General features: G+C 31.7%; 3 protein-coding genes across 9 annotated transcripts; 2 read left to right on the forward strand and 1 right to left on the reverse strand.

Moving 5' to 3' along the window:
- Nucleotides 1–222: 222 nt before the first annotated feature.
- LOC111026123 (methyltransferase) lies at nucleotides 223–3,358 on the reverse strand. 6 transcript variants are annotated; one of them, XM_088119351.1, is made up of 8 exons: nucleotides 3,235–3,358; nucleotides 3,113–3,146; nucleotides 2,675–2,817; nucleotides 2,489–2,555; nucleotides 1,935–2,012; nucleotides 1,353–1,498; nucleotides 944–1,008; nucleotides 223–566 (listed from the first exon to the last, which is right to left on the reverse strand). In XM_088119351.1, the coding sequence occupies exons 1-7, from the start codon at nucleotides 3,285–3,287 to the stop codon at nucleotides 969–971; spliced, it is 561 nt and encodes a 186-aa protein (XP_087975477.1). In that variant the 5' UTR covers nucleotides 3,288–3,358; the 3' UTR covers nucleotides 223–566; nucleotides 944–968. The 6 variants fall into 6 exon arrangements, 5 of the variants coding, with proteins under 5 accessions (XP_087975477.1, XP_022131336.1, XP_022159857.1 ...); XM_022275644.2 differs by having other exon boundaries at nucleotides 2,489–2,546; nucleotides 3,113–3,144; nucleotides 3,227–3,341; XM_022304165.2 differs by having other exon boundaries at nucleotides 3,113–3,144; nucleotides 3,227–3,339.
- Nucleotides 3,359–4,052: 694 nt separating this feature from the next.
- LOC111020414 (uncharacterized) lies at nucleotides 4,053–6,035 on the forward strand. Of its 2 annotated transcripts, none has more exons than XM_022297124.2 (3): nucleotides 4,053–4,208; nucleotides 4,467–4,632; nucleotides 5,651–6,035. In XM_022297124.2, the coding sequence occupies exons 1-3, from the start codon at nucleotides 4,155–4,157 to the stop codon at nucleotides 5,911–5,913; spliced, it is 483 nt and encodes a 160-aa protein (XP_022152816.1). In that variant the 5' UTR covers nucleotides 4,053–4,154; the 3' UTR covers nucleotides 5,914–6,035. The 2 variants fall into 2 exon arrangements, with proteins under 2 accessions (XP_022152816.1, XP_087975535.1); XM_088119409.1 differs by lacking the exon at nucleotides 4,053–4,208 and adding an exon at nucleotides 4,227–4,298.
- A 3,081-nt stretch (nucleotides 6,036–9,116) lies between these two features.
- LOC111009322 (fasciclin-like arabinogalactan protein 14) lies at nucleotides 9,117–10,424 on the forward strand. The gene has a single exon (XM_022282373.2). The coding sequence runs from the start codon at nucleotides 9,367–9,369 to the stop codon at nucleotides 10,189–10,191; it is 825 nt and encodes a 274-aa protein (XP_022138065.1). The 5' UTR covers nucleotides 9,117–9,366; the 3' UTR covers nucleotides 10,192–10,424.
- Nucleotides 10,425–16,187: the final 5,763 nt, after the last annotated feature.

Consider the following 16,187-nt stretch of genomic DNA (forward strand, 5'->3'; position numbering starts at 1 on the left):
ATATTATGATTAACATTAAATAAATTGTTAAAATATAAAATATCACTATCAACAAAATAGAAATAAAAATAAATAAAAATTTATTATTGTTTTAATTAAAATGATAGTAGTACTATACCATTTAACGGATTTGTAAACGATAAAGGTATTCTAATAATTGTAATATATTTAATTTCTTCACTATTCCAAAAAAAAAATATACATATAGTAAACAACATATCATAAAAGCTCAAACAACCAAATCATTCGCAAGCAAAACAAACCAATATCTAATAATTTTCCTAAAGTACACACCTTAAAGACTCAAAATTTTAATTACAGCAGAATAATAAACCTACTATTAAACATCCCGCCCTCGAGAAGAAAAAGGTTGGGAAGCCAACCTGAGTATAACTTAACAAGTTAAGATACCTATATTCGACCAGAAGATCGTAAGTTTGAGTTCGACCCTCACATGTTAAAAAAAGAGAAGAAACCAAGTATAGTGTTGCAGAAATAGTTACTCTCCATTTCCATGTCCATTCATCGTGTATCCAAGAGCAAAAATGGCGTACAACTACCACTCTCTGCATTAAAATCAACAAGAGTAATAGAAAACTAAAATTAGATCAGGAGCAACGTTATTGCAGAGTTTTTGAAAGTTCATTGCCGAAAGCGAAAATCAGGAGAGCAATACGAAGTAACACAATTTTCTTTCATACAGATCATTTTAACACAATTCTGAATTTATGAATGTTTCTTTTTTGAACAAGAAACCCCTCTATCTATGAATGTTAGTACTCACTCCAAATACATTTGGAAGAAGTAACCCTCTAAAAGCACTCATGCTTTTAAGTTATTTTTAGAATTTTCGAAATGATTTAGACACTGTAACAAAATTCGCAAAAAAGACTCTCATTATCCAAAACTCGTACAGAAATCGTAAAAAGGATTAGCAAAATACCGCTGGGCTGGTATATGAGCTACTTCTAATGATGGTACTTCTGACCTTTCAGAATAGTCCATGACCTAAAAATAATACATGTATTGAGAATAAGCATTATATCACCGATGCAATAAACTACAAAATGTATGATGAGCTTTGAGGTCTGAATAAAATATAATCTAGGTGAAGATACAGAGAGACTATAACCAATGAATTATCATCAACATAACGTAGGTCGAACCTCTTGAATTCATTATCATCAACATATAAGTTTAATCAATGGATTATCTATCGCCTCTAATGCACATAGATAATCAACCCAGCATATCATTTTGAGATAACTATGCATCGGAAGCCTTTTATGTAACAAGACAATTGAAATGAAACTCTAAAGGCAATAATGATTTGAAGGGTAAAAAAAAGTAACCTGTAAAGTTGTTCCATAAGTACAAGTAATGCAATTTGATGATTTAAGACCATGGAGGACAGCTTGATTGTTAAGTTAGCTCGTTGTCGCAGTTGTTGCCCATGGCCATAAGGTCCCCCAATGCAAAATGATAATCTTGAAGCACCCTGAAGAAAAGAAGAAATCAAGAGACAGTACCTAATCAAGATTCATCTACAAAATGCCATGTCCAATCTTGGCACACCCCCTGACTCTCCTAAAAATTGTTTTCTGAAACCATTATAGCATGGTGTTAATCAGAAAGCATAATTAAGCTTTAAAAAAACCCTTAAAAAAACCATATATAGTAGACAAACATCTGTGCATGTCCATTACATAAAATTAGAAAGCAAGAGACTATCACGTGGTGAAATCTAAACTGAAATGGAAGATGAACATGTGGGCTAACTAAACTGGGAGGTACCATAAGCATAGCTTTATATTTCCAGTCCAAACTCCTTAGCTAATAACTTTGAAAAATTAACTATCATGAATACTGTCCAGTAGTGATGAACTGATGATAATGAAGCAGCCAATTTGATTTGAGTTGAACATAGTACACACTGTATTGCCTGCATCTGCCACCAACTCAGCCATCCGCTCAGAGCTCATCTCTTTCCCATTCTCATCCAACATAACGACCTGCAGGTGCATATGCAGAATGGAGACTAAGCTGTAAGCGCCGCTACTATAAACCATTCAACAGATCAGTTTTTATCTGAGGGTTAGAAAGAGAAGCACATTGCAACCTATGTTTTTCTGTTGGAAAAGAAGCACTACTGTGACCCATCTACATACATACATATACATATATATATCCCCCTGCTCCAGGACCCGGACTCGAAAGATTTTTGGTATTAAGCTCCCTGTAAGATTCGAACTTAAGACCTCTAAGCCAGTAGAGACTTCAAGCCCTTGTCAACCGAGCTGTCACTTGGGGGCCATGTGACTTATCTATATTAAAGTAAAAAGTTCAAGAAATCAATTTTGTTTCACATTTTTGGCTGACAAATGATGTAATTGAGATAGAGAGTTATAAACTAGTTTATAACAAACGAGCACAGCCAGAGCAACAAAATATATAGTGATCCGACAAAAATGAATGTTGAGAGACAAACCCAATCGTCAGACTTGAGAAGATTCACTACAGCCATATCTTCATCGTCAACCTGAGCCCTGGGATCCCTAAAATTCAAACATCAATACATAGAACGAAGAAGTTTTGATAAGACTAGCATCATTCATCAGAGATAAGAAGGTAATAAGAAAATTTACTAATTAACACGAACAGTACAGTCGCATACCGCGCATTCCTAGGATTTGACCGCAGTTGAACATCTTCCACGTTACAGTAATGCTTAAGCTTTTCAATATACTCATCAACGACGAGTTGCACGCCACGAGACCTCTTCTTCCCCACAGTCAAAACCCGTATTGGCACCGCTCTCTGTCCATTGTCCATATAGCCATTATCAGTTAAAATTCAGCCATCCAGAGTCACAATCACACTAAAACTCGATCATCCTAAGTAATCTCTCAGAATAGGAGCTCCGCCAAACAACAGAGATTAACAAATTGGCATTGCAAAACTCTATGAACCACCAAATCCAATTACCGAGTCCGAAAAAGGAAAAAAACAAACAAACTAACAAATAAGACAAAAAAATTACAAGAAGCAAACAACGAAGATACAAAAATTGAAATTAACGAAACTATTTCAAGAAAAGGAATGAGATAAGTACCACAGATTGTGCAGTGTACTTGCAACGCCCACCTGGGAATTCGAAAACGGAGAAACATTACATATCGCCAGCCAAACCTAGGTCAAGTGCTCATAGAGAAGAAGAAGACGGTACCTGAAGGAGAAGGAGAAGGAGAAGCAGAAGCGGAAAGGCTAGCACAGAGCGCAGAAACCATTTATAACAACTCGATAAGAATTTCAGAAGATCCGACGCTTCAGGCTGAAATACGTGAGACGACGACGTGTCGGTTTTCACGGGTTCGTAAGGAAGCAAAAGTTGGATAAATTAGAAAAAACAATAATTAAAAAATACCAAATTTTTTTTTATTATACTACAATACAATCGAAAATACAAGCTAATATTTTGATTGGAAAGTTGGTGAGACAGTTATTTTCTATCTTATTTTTTAGACTTTATTTTGTCTTAAAATTTTTCTTCATCAATTATCAATAGAGTTTGTTTATCTTTATTAAAATATATATATATATAGAATTTGTTTATTTATTATCATCCACTCGTCGTTTTCTTTTAAAAACAATATTTTATTTTAAATTTTTTCTATTTTCAAACTTAATAGCAACTAGTATGAAACAAATGTCAATTATCACTAATTTAAGTTCATATTACTCGTTAAATTTTACGTGTTAAGATAAGATTTAAACATAGGTTTATCCTATTAAATGGATGATTTAATAATTTTTTATGAAAACATTTTAACAAATCTTTTTGAAACGAATTCTAATACATTAAGGGATAAAACTGAGGACGAAATTCTTTCTCTCTCTCTTTTTTTCTACTAAATTGTTATTATTTTTCTTTTTCTGAATACAACGAGGAAATTATTTTTTCCAAAAAAACCAACCAAATTCTTAATTTACTATTAGACAAGGACCATTCTGTATATTTTGTCAGAAAATTTTTTTGGTGACATTTAATCTATACGGCGTCGTATTGACAGGTGGTGATTGGTCATTCGATTGGCGTCCAGAAAGTTCTGAAGGTTCTTACAAATTAGGCCGCTTTCGTATGAACCGGAAGATTTATGTTTGCAGATTTCGACGAGTTTCCAGAGCCTTCGCTCGAACCAGTTCTCAAGGTAAATGACGATCCAAACTCTCGTACTGTTTCTTTTTCGCCGATTTGTCTTATTTTTGGCAGTTCTCGTACTCTAGATCAACACCGAATTGTATTTTTCCTGTTTTTTGATCGATTTTTCTCATCGCTGGAACAGTTATCAACTCCGATTCTGTCTTTTCAAAATGTTGCCCATACAGAGCAACTCAGATTGTGTTTTGATAGTTTAAATTGATCTCTCAGTTTCGTCTTTTAATTGTCTCTGACTCTCTGATGATAGATCGTAATCGGAACGATGTCGGAGTACGAGAATGTGGTGGTGGGGAAGTTAAGGCTGAAGGGGAAGGCCTTGGGCGTTAAAGGAGGCGGGATCGGAAAGAAAAAGAAGCCGAAGAAGCAATTTGGCAATTTTTCTCAACCTGTGAGAGAAGACGATTCCTCAGCAGGTTAGTTGATGTCTTTTGAATTTCTTGTTCGATTGTGTTTGTATTCAATTTAGTGCTGCTTAATCTCTCTACTTGCAAAGAATTGATAAAATCTTGTATTCTAAATTTTGCGAAGCTGGAATTTGTCTGAAGAAATTGTTGTGAGATCTTTTAGGATATGAGTTCAGAAATACCTTTTGTTCTTATACCAGTAAAAATATGTTCAAATGGTCAGGTTTTAGATGTTATTTTCCCTTAGCTGACTTTTTTTTCAGGCTTTTATTAGTTAATTGTTCTGTCTTTAGAAAATAAAATAATTCATTGGGCTTTTGGACAAATGGCTTCAAGTTCTTTAATAACCTTAAACTTTACAAACTCAAAACATTCATTAGTCACTTTATCCAAAACAAACTGCCAAACTCTCATAAATGCTTCAGAGAAAGATATTCCAACATTAAAGATATATTTATAAAGGTAAAATCCTAGTGTGGACTTAGGGAATAGGGAGTAGGTACTAAAACATTTTGGATGTTATCTTTTATTCTTCTCTTCTAGTTGATTTCCCTCCTAGTCGATTTGGGACGTATGTTCATATCTACAGAAAAATACGGAATCAGATCTTGATTTCTTACTTAAAAATATTTTTGTTCTCAATTGAGATGGGATGATTCCTTAAATCAAAGAATGATATTGTCTCCATTTAGATTGATAAATCTCATATAAATTGTTATATCCTCTATTCAAAGTAGAGAGATGAGTTTGGATATTCTAATAGTTCAAGAGGATTTAACTCTTATAGAATTGATGAAAAATGGAGCGTTTACCTGTAATTGTTGTTTGAAGATAGCAAAATGACAATTTACTCACATTTTATTGAGCGATTCTTGAGAATCCAATTCAATTAACTTTTTTCTTCCATCCCATTTGGTTAGATGGTTATAGCATTCAAGTACTTTGATCCGTCTTCTTTTACTCAAACAATCATGTAATCAAAATGCTTTTTAGCTTATTGGCATCGTTTCCTTTTGGAGATTGTTAGGAAGGAACCGCACTTCATTGGTTGATTGTTCTAAAGAGAGCATGAACAATACCGATACCAATGGAAGCAAAGGGCAGTATGCTACATACGACGATTCGTTGACACCTGCCGAGAGGCGATATCTTCAGCAATGGGAGAAGATTGATCTTCGAAGAATGGCCGAGATGGCCAGCAAATCTCACCGGGGTCGGATTCACGAGTTCAATCAATATCTGGGCAATCTGAGTGAGCACCATGATATTCCTAAAGTTGGACCTGGCTAACTCAATTTACTGTATTCTTTTCTTGTTATCACTCAGCAAAATTTACCATTGCTTGGGATTTTATGGAAACTAAAATTTTCTTCAGTGGAAATGATTGGCAAGTGCCCTGCCTTTTTAGCTTATTTTTGGGTCTTATTTGAGTTCCCAATTCATAAGATGACTTCTCAGATGGATGGGGAGTTATTGTACAAACTTCCTCTTTGCTTTTGCTTTATTTCATTGGATCACACGCTTTCCTTTTCTTTAACTTTTTGGAGCATTTGGTTCTCAAAAACTCTAGATTTATTTAGTTTGCAATGAAAAACTTCTTTCTTAGTTGATGGGTTGTTATCTAATTTGAGAGCTTTCCATCATGCACTACAATTTAACCCTTTATTGAATTATACTTTAGTATTAAAATATCAACATGTTATTAAGTTAATTATATATGAGATTTTGTTTTATGTAAATAATGTTTATTTATACCGAAAAAAAAAAGGTTTATACATCATGAAGAAAAGGTAACTTAATAATCAAGTTTAATTTGGTGAACTAATTATGAGACTGAAAATGAATTTAATCTATAAAGTTACTCTGTGTTATTGATTTGTTGCCTAAAGTACTTTTTTTAGTATAATAAATATGGAGTATGAGAATTTGAATTTTCAACTTCAACAGAAATAGGAGATTTCATTTATGTTCCGTCAACTCTTAAAATTATATTTTAATCCTTCAAAATTAAGTTCTAAAACTAGTTTTTAAATTGATAAAAAAAATAATATGATCATTTTTATTATCATAGCATGAGTATACCGTACATCGTATACATAGATAAATGAAAAATGGACTTAGAGCTCATCCATGATAGGGATGAAAAAATATCTGAAAATCGATTGACTGAACTGATATTGATAAACCAGTTTGATGACTAGTTCAATCAGATGGCCAGAGAAGTAATTTTCAACCCATATATATACAAGAGAAAGTTGCAAATATGGAAAAAATATCTAGTAAAATTAGCAAAATAACAACCACGTTTAGTCTTTTCAAATATAACATTTTTCATTTTACAAAAAGAACGGAAGTCCAATTTTAAAATAACGACCTTACCTAAATAATATATATCTGTAATATATATGACTACTGATATATGCATGTGATATACATGTCAGATATATTACCGATATACTAAATATCTGATATACTAGATATAATTGAAAATATTTGTTAATATTTAAAAATTTGAAAAAAAAAGATGATAAATTTAGAAATATATAAAAGATTTTTGCTGCCAATTTCTCTAGCACTACGAATTGCCTTGACCGCTGCTTTTTTCGGGTGGTGTAATAGTTTTTAAATTTTAATTATTTTTAAAAATTTTCCTTCCTTCCACTCTCACCTCTCCTCTAATTTCTTCTCTCCTTCCCTCTTTCTCTCTTTTCCGTCGGTTTTTTTCCCCTCTCTCTTTTTCTATTCTCTCTCCTATCTCCTTTTCTCAACAATTCTCCCACCTCCCCTTCATATCCATTTCTCTCTTCCTTTTTCCTTAATTTTCTTTTTGTTTCAAATTATTTCCTTTTGAGAAGAAGACGATGTTGAAGGTTGAAGCTTCACTTTGTCTCATGAGGTTTTTCTCTCTTACTCTTTGTCTTACAATGTTTTTTTTTATATGATATTTTCCTAAGAATTTTAATCTTGCATTGGTTTCAGCCAGCTGGCAGTTGGTCGGTCAATGTTGTAGAATTTTCCAAAATCGTTAAATTTCGATCTAAAAAACTTGACTTAATTAAAGATTTATATTGGTTTGAGTCTAAAACAATTACCTACATTTGTCCCCAATAATTTTAACAATCAAATAGAAAAAAGAAAAAAAAAATATATATATATATATAAAACTTACTACTAAGTTTTTAGCATTTAAGAAAATACATGTTTGAAAGAAATTGAATGACTAACTTATTAAAAACTTGAATGACTAAATTAGAATCCTGTCAACTTTTCTGTTAAAAACTTCTTGGACTAACTTATTAGAATTTGAATGACTAAATTAGAATCCTGTAAACTTTATCAAACCATATAACTAAATGAGATAAAAATTCTATATAACTTAAAACTACATATCATAACCCTTTTTTTCAACAAATGTGGTTTAAACTCGAGTAAGGTAATAAATGTTTTAGGTGCATTCGGGTTGGTTTTTTCCTTTTATTTTTTCTTCTAAATATATATTTTAATCTTAAGCATTCAATCTTGAAAATGATCAAACTTGGAATCCGTGAAGCTCGAAAGAGGGACGCTGACATTCAAGATACCTGCAAGACAACGTTAACTCTCCGATGAGCAAGTTAGTTCCAATTCGATCTATTACTCAATCTGATAATAGTTTCGCATATCTTGCATGAGAAGCGAGACTCTCTATTTATAGAGATGAAATTCGACAGAGCTTCCAACAACGCCTTAATGGTCTGACACTCCAGAAAATACAATGTCTTGTCAAAGAATGTTTTCGTTGCGTTCGCACCTGTGGGTGCTCTTCGAAGGTCAGTCAATGGGTGAATTTAAGTCAGCTCAACGTGGCGTGGCCAAGGTGGCTAGAAATGCATCGTTTCGTAGGTTTTCCGTCGAATCATTTCATCATACAAAGTCACCTAGATATTGACACATGGCAGGCAATAAATTACCTCCAACGTTAGCCTCTTTTGGTTTAAAAATTCCAATTGAGTCCCTTTCATGATTTAACATTTTTTAAAAAATATATTTTAACATTTCTAGTCATTCACCATTAGTTAATGTTAAAATTTACTAACCATCAACTTACATGACATAATATTTAGTGAATTAACAAAATTTTAGAGGAGGGAGAAAAGAACCGTAAGGAAGGAAATTTTCTAAAAAAGTCTGGAAGACAACTTAGAAAATTTTCTTTTTCTAGATGGCATTTTTCTTCTCTAAATTTATTCTAATTCATTAAGTATTGTATTATACAAGTCTGTCATCAACTCATTTTAGTGCATAAATTTTAAAAAAATTAAATATAAGAAATTAAATTGAAAAACATTTATTTTTCAATATTATTTAAAATATAAATATTTATTAAAATATTGCCATCCGCAAAGTATTTTTAAAAATAATGCTCAAAATGGATTGTCAATTAATTTTCTAAATTTAACGATAGAGTAACAGAAATTTAGAGGCATCAGTGTTCCACATTTACGGAATTCCACACGATTTCGCGATCTTCATCGCCATGTCCAAACTATCCAATTTAGAAAATTAGAACTGACATTTTCCGGGAAAAGAAAATTTCAGGCAGAATTTTACTCCCAGCCAAACAAACAAAAATCAATCCTCTTACCTTTTGGCTGCTATTTAAAGCCCTCGTCTCCGTCGTAGATCATCAAGTTCGGTTTCGGATTTGGATTGGAGCGCATTGAATGAGAAATCAAAGTTGAATCAATTATTGAGAAAAAAACAATGGATTCCAGAGCCATTTCCGCTGCCTTTCTTGTAAATTTTCTCCTCTTCTCCGCGGCTTCTGCTTTCAATGTCACAAAACTCCTCAGCCAGTTCCCCGATTTCACCAATTTCAACGATTTCCTGACGCAAACAAAACTCGCCGACGAAATTAACAGCCGCGCAACCATCACCGTCCTCGCCGTCGACAATGGCGCAGTTTCTGGTCTCAACGGAAAGCCGATGGATCTCGTGAAGCGGATCTTGAGCGTTCACGTCATTCTCGATTACTACGATGAGAAGAAGCTCAGCCAATTGTCGAGCGATAACACAACCGTTCTCACCACTATGTTTCAGGCCACCGGCGCCGCCACGAAACAGCAAGGTTTCCTCAAAGTCAAGCTGATTAACGAAGGCGAGGTCGCGTTCGGATCCGCCGCCGATGGAGGAACGTTCGATTCGAAATTGGTGAAATCCGTCGCGTCTCAGCCGTACAACATCTCCGTGCTTCAGATCAGTTCTCCGATTCAGGTTCCTGGCATCGAATCAACGGCAACCAACTCCACTCCACCATCACCGCCACCTTCGGCATCGTCTCCGGCCGGATCGCCTAAGAAGGCACCGACTCCTTCCGCCGACAGTCCGTCAAAGGCAGATGCTCCGGCCGCCGATAAGCCGAAGGCCAAAGCCGACGCTCCGGCGAGCTCTCCACCGAAGGGCGCTGATAGCGGCGGCGACGCCGATGCGGCTTCACCAGGACCTAGCGATTCTTCCGACGCTTCACGCATTATCTTCGCCGGAGGTGCGGTGGTAATGGCCGTGATCTCGTCGATGATGGCTCTCTGAGCTCTCCAAACCATGGCGGCCACAATTTGAATTTGAAGATTTGGAATTATCAAATTTATGTACGCGCTCAATTGCACGAGAATTGGCGGAAAAAAGGAAAAGAAAAAAAAATGAAAAAAATCACTACCTTTCCAATGAACTATTAAAAAAAGAAAAAAAATCAAATAATTAACCTCTTTCTGTTTTTTTTTTCCTTAATATATAATTCATTGGTCAAGTTGGGGCCATTCCTACCTTCTTTCTCTTCCTTCTTTTCTTTTCTTCTAAAAGACCATTTCCTACTTTTAAAATTAAAAAAATAATATAAAAAATTTAAAGTTTTAAAATTTGACCCACAATACTTTTTAAAGTTAATTATTGAAAGTTTAAATGTATTTAGATTTTAAAACTTTCCCCACCTTATCTGAATTATAACCCTTAAAAACGCCGCTGACATGAGTAGCAGTAGAGATATATAATTTATTCTCTAAAATTGGAGATTTTGTAGAAATTTAAATAAATTTGTGATAATATTTTTAAAAAAATCTTTTAAGTAACTGTATTAGTTTCCCAAATTATGGCTTTAATTCACTCTCTTGTTGCTAAATTTATAAATGATTGTCTTTGTTAAATTAAAAAAAAATAGTTGTATCAAATTAGAAATTATTAATCTAAGTAACCTGACATATTGAGATTTAAGTGGTATTTTTAAGTTAAGAAATTAATTAATTTAATCAACATTGATTTATTGTAATTAAACTATTGATTTATTATAATTAAACTACTTAATTAAAATTTATCCAAAGATAGAATCCGAGGCTCTATCCTTATTCTCACATTTGTCTATTAAAAATATAGATTTAATTTTTTTTTTACTTTTATTCCTTTTACAATTTCAGTAATATTATAAAATTGAAGGGACAGGTGTTAGGCTATATGGGCTCCCTGCGGCCCACAACGCAAACTTTCCCGCCTGCACAGGCCCAAGCCCAAGCCCCATACCAGCACCCCATCACTCATTTATATTTAAAATGTGGAATTAAAAAAAATTAATAAAATTTTCTCATTTTAAAACTTCAATTTGGTCTTTATCTTTGGGTTAAATTACAATACTTCATTTATAACCTAAGTTGAAACAAAATAGTTATCTAACCTTTTTTTTTTAAATTACACAAATCGTGTCGATATTGAAAGAAAATTAATGCATAGTAAAAATATTAATTTATCCATCTAATTTTAACGTTGACTTTTATTAAAAAAACTCAAACAAATATTTTATAATGTATTTAATCCTTTTAATTCGTTTTTTTATCAATACATCATGTTGGGGTAGAAGATCGAACTCACAATCTCTTGGTTGGAGATGTTTGTCAATTAACTGAGCTATGCTCGCTTTTGCCTTTTCATTACGTTTAGATGCCCTTCAAACGAGCACAACACGTAAATGAATAGTTTAAAATTAATCTTAAGATGCTAACTCGAATATAAACTAAATTAATTAAAACATTATACATATATATTGTAAAGATTAAATGTTGAAATTCAGACCTGAAAAAAAATAAATTCAAAAGACAGTATTAATAATATCACTCTCAATTAAACTAATTATTATGAAATACATGAGTTCAATAGCCTCACACTCGCATCGCTTTCAAGTTGAACACAAATTGAAAGCGATGCGGAAAAAATTTAGCGAGAAACCCGTAGTGGATAATGTCACAAGAAAAATTATTAAAATAAATTCAAGATTGGATAATGTTAACAAAAAAAAAACGATAACAAAATATTTATTTCAACAAAAAGTTAAGAAGAATAATAATAATGAAACAAAAAGCAAAGGGAATTTGGCTCCACGTGGGATTAAATTGTTTTCACACACATATATATAATTTGGTTTTTCTAGTTTCAGTTTCGACTTTGGTTCATTTTGACCACTGAACGTACATTTTAGTATCTGTACTTTCAATTTTGTTCATCTTAATATATTTACTTTGACAATTTTAGTCTCTTTATTTTCATTTTTACCATATTTCTTTTGATCACGATTTTAAGAACATGACACTTCATTTACTAAGCGTATGTTCGAAGTGATGGTACGATGAATAATTTTGAAAAAAAAAGAGATTTAGGTATAATTGATTTTTCAAAATCCATCATTTCAGTGATATCTTAAAAATCAATTTAAAGTAATTTTAAATTTTCCTAAAATAATATTTAAACATATTTATTTATTTATTGATAGATAAATAGTGGGAAGAGTCAATTTCATAGGGATTCCATGGCATACAAAAAGAGGAACAAAGTAGAAACAAGAAGACCAAACCCCCTCGTGGGCTTGGAATTTTTGATGTCTAAAGTCACACACTCAAAAATATACTCATTTCTTCCATTTCTAAATACACCCCATCACTCTAAAGAGATACTATGCTTCTCCCTCATTCTCCTAAAGTTTTATTCTCTTCAAACATTTTATTATATTATTATTGATATCTATCCATAACTTTTCGGTCTACTCTCGATCCAGAATATTTAATCAATTGCCTTAACACCTATTTTGGCTCGGTAATTTAATATCATCATAAACTACAGGGTTATTGTGGATATTCAAATTTGCACACAATGTTAATTATTTTCTATCATTTATATTAATAGTCTACGTGTTAAGTCGTATAAGGCAAAAAAAGAAACGTTGAGTCTATATGTTAGCTAGGGAAAGTACTGTAAACATAGCCAATTCATAAAAAGTTTTGATTTTAAGTTATCCGAAAATAAGAACTTGGAGGCGATACCTATAAAGAAACATTAAAATAATTAAGATAGAAGAAAGGAACGAATGTGCTCTCGTTTCCTCCATTCCCATTTAAAGCAGCGACTAGCAACCGTTCACACTCGTAAGAAGACGAAGACTTGAGAGTGGGAATTTAGAGAGGGGAGAATGGGGTATTTTTTTTTTGAATATCAACACAAAATTAAAAGGGAAAAAATGAAGAGCTACGTTTAAAAAGAATATAATAATAAAAAAAAAGGATTGAAATTGACAAAAGGAAGATACATATAGAGTGGGGGCAAATATTATAGGTTCTTCATCTTATACCCAAATATTAATCAAATGTGTGCATGCATGCTGCAGGGACCATAGGCCCATGTGGTGCCATGTGGGTTAACATCCCATTTCCTATCTTCAAATCTTCTTCTCTAAAACCTAAAAAAGAAAAAAAAAAAAATTCAATTTCATCACATTTTTTATATTACAATATATATGTATAATAACCACCCGTTAAGGATACAGACTACTCCTAAATATTTTCATAATGACATGAATATTGTCTGTTTTGAACATAATCCTCACAACTTTACTTTTGATTTCATCCAAAAAGTCTTATACAATAACGTAGATAATTGTCCTCATCTATATAGCATGAATCACTCTCTTCTCTAACTAATTTATAGGACTTTGTTTGCATATCTTACAACCTCCACACGAAGATATAAGATAAAAAAAAGTGGGAGGTGCAGAAGTGAAAGGAGAGGAGGTAGCTACCAGTGCTTGCACATTATTTATATACCAAGTTTAAAATCAAAATAGAATATCTAAAAGCATGAGAGCGAAAATAGATTAGAATAAAATTTCAACGGAAAAAAATCGAGATCAAATGATGAGAATTTCATCTGGGTTCGAATTCTATTGAGAGGTCCACAATAGATCAAAAAATTTTGATAAGGAAAGAATAAGATATTTCTTTTGCCCCTTACTTGCTATCGAAAAACTACAGTGAAAAAAAAAGTTAACATACACAAGATAATTGCGTATATCCAAAAATACCATATAAATTCATCATATTACATCAAAGTCAATCTCTAAACACTGTAGAAACGCAGAAACATCTATTTTAGTCGTCTTGTTTGAATTTTTAACCATAACATTCAAAAGTTTCAAGAGCAAAGAAGAGTGGTTATGGAAAGTTCGACGTCGTAAAATAACGCGTAAATCGGGACAAACTTGAAAATGATGATATTAGAAAACAAGAAGTACATTTAGGGCTCAATTATGTGTAGGAATGAAAAGACAATGGAGATGTAGTAATGGTTGGAAGTTTTGGTGGCATTGAAAAGCAATTATAAGACAAATGATTAGTGAAGGCCCTTTCTTGTCTGCCCCTTTTCCACTTGACAAAATTTTGGACTCCCAACATTTTTAACATACATGCTTAAACATGCATTATTATATTCTACCAAAAACTTTTTTAATATTATAATCTTAAAATTACAAAAACACTTTTTAAATATTCCCAACTTTTCAAGTTTCTAAAATTTAAAATAAATATTTCAAAGCTATTTCTTTAGTTTTCAAATATTGGCTAATTTCTTAAAATTATGTTAATAGTAATTTTTTCTCTTTCTGGTTCAACAATTGCATGGATGGTGGATCGAATTTTGAGATGGTAAATAGATCTCTTATCCATTAAGGTGTGTTTCAATTAGCGGTTCTAATAGTAGATTACGTCATAACAAATATGTATAAATATACTCAGAGGAAAAAAAACAAATATGTATAAACAATAATCTCGACAGTATCACATTTATCATATTAAAAAAAGTTGTCATGTAAGAAATACTTGCTTTTTGATGAAAGTAACACGTTCAAACAATACAGATTAAATATGAAAATTTGGAAAAATATATCTTATTTAAATAAACTATCATGGTTAATTTATTGGTCCAAAAAGTTCGAGGAATTAAAAAAATAATCTTATTTAAATTATAATTTATTGTAAGAAGTCTAATTGATTGAAATGAGAATTTACATGATGTTGGATGATGGGCACACGTACACATTTTAGACAACGAGACATCCAACCAATGTAGTTTTCTTTTGTTTGAATCTTGTTCCCCAATTTTAATGTTTTTATTTCACAATAATTAAAATTAGATTGTTTTACTACCAACCAAAATAGTTTGAATCTAATTTTAAAATATCCCCATTCTTAAAGAATAACTATTTAAAAATACCATTTATATCGTTATAAATGAATAGAAGACGGTCGATTATTGTAGTGATAAAAAAATAATAATAATTGTGTTATGTATGTTCGAGGATATAAATATCAAGGTTAGTGTTAATGTCAAAGTCTCAATTCTATAGAAATGTTGAAATAAATGTCGGTAAAATGTTGATGTCAGTAAGTATTTTTAGAAAAATTATAAAACTAAAAAATAGAAAATAAACATTTAAATTAACCAATAAATATTTCACCCTTTTAAAATAAGTTAAAATTTATTAATTTTAGTATTATGTTTATATTAGTGATATTTTATTGATATTTTTCAAATTTTTTCTATATGATAAAAATATCGATGTCAAATTTAGGAATATATGAAAATGTCGAATATTTAATACCTTGATTATATTCCATCCAGAAAGAAAGTTTAGTCGATTGAAATTAGAATTTATCGTGAAGGATGAAAGAGACAAATATCCATTTCTTCAACAATGAGACATCCAAACAAAAGTGTTTTTCTTTTGTTTATCATTGTTCCCCCTTCAAATTCACTTTTTTATTTTTATTTTTATTTGAGCCCTTGACTTTTTTTTAAGCCACAAATGTTTATAAGAAAGACAAAAAGTTTATATTATAACTTTTTATTTACAAAAATTATGGAAAAATTCTAGATTTTTCTAATTCTTAATTTTTGTCTAAGGGAGGCAACATTGAGCTAAATAGTATATATTTTAATTTATCTAATTCATCATTTGAAAATCAAGATTATTATAATTTTATGCAAAGGTAATTTAATAGAAACGAACATTTAAGACTATTATAAATTTAGAGCGCTCTTAATTAACTAACAGTATTTTTCTCGTTTAAACAAATCATGTCAAACTCATCTTAAAAAGATCGGTTAATGTTATAGTCTATCAATTTATCTTCTTTTATTTAATGGTAATGTAACGAACGAGAAGTACTACTCAATCACAGTACGTCTCTACAATGTCGTTTTCTTCCTATTTAATATCT

This window comes from Momordica charantia, assembly GCF_013281855.1.
Source record: "Momordica charantia cultivar OHB3-1 chromosome 11 unlocalized genomic scaffold, Mcharantia_2.0 BLBB01000011.1, whole genome shotgun sequence".
Lineage (NCBI taxonomy): Eukaryota > Viridiplantae > Streptophyta > Magnoliopsida > Cucurbitales > Cucurbitaceae > Momordica > Momordica charantia.

Excerpts from the sequence above, each read along its gene's own strand:
- LOC111009322 (XM_022282373.2), top strand. The coding sequence starts at position 9,367 with ATGGATTCCAGAGCCATTTCCGCTGCCTTTCTTGTAAATTTTCTCCTC.
- LOC111020414 (XM_022297124.2), top strand. The coding sequence starts at position 4,155 with ATGTTTGCAGATTTCGACGAGTTTCCAGAGCCTTCGCTCGAACCAGTT. Across the intron at positions 4,209-4,466 it reads CGCTCGAACCAGTTCTCAAG|ATCGTAATCGGAACGATGTC; the intron begins GTAAATGACGAT and ends CTCTGATGATAG. Across the intron at positions 4,633-5,650 it reads AGAAGACGATTCCTCAGCAG|GAAGGAACCGCACTTCATTG; the intron begins GTTAGTTGATGT and ends GGAGATTGTTAG.
- LOC111026123 (XM_022304165.2), bottom strand. The coding sequence starts at position 3,287 with ATGGTTTCTGCGCTCTGTGCTAGCCTTTCCGCTTCTGCTTCTCCTTCT. Across the intron at positions 2,818-3,112 it reads AGTACACTGCACAATCTGTG|AGAGCGGTGCCAATACGGGT; the intron begins GTACTTATCTCA and ends GACAATGGACAG. Across the intron at positions 1,499-1,934 it reads TGGCAGATGCAGGCAATACA|GGTGCTTCAAGATTATCATT; the intron begins GTGTGTACTATG and ends TCTTTTCTTCAG.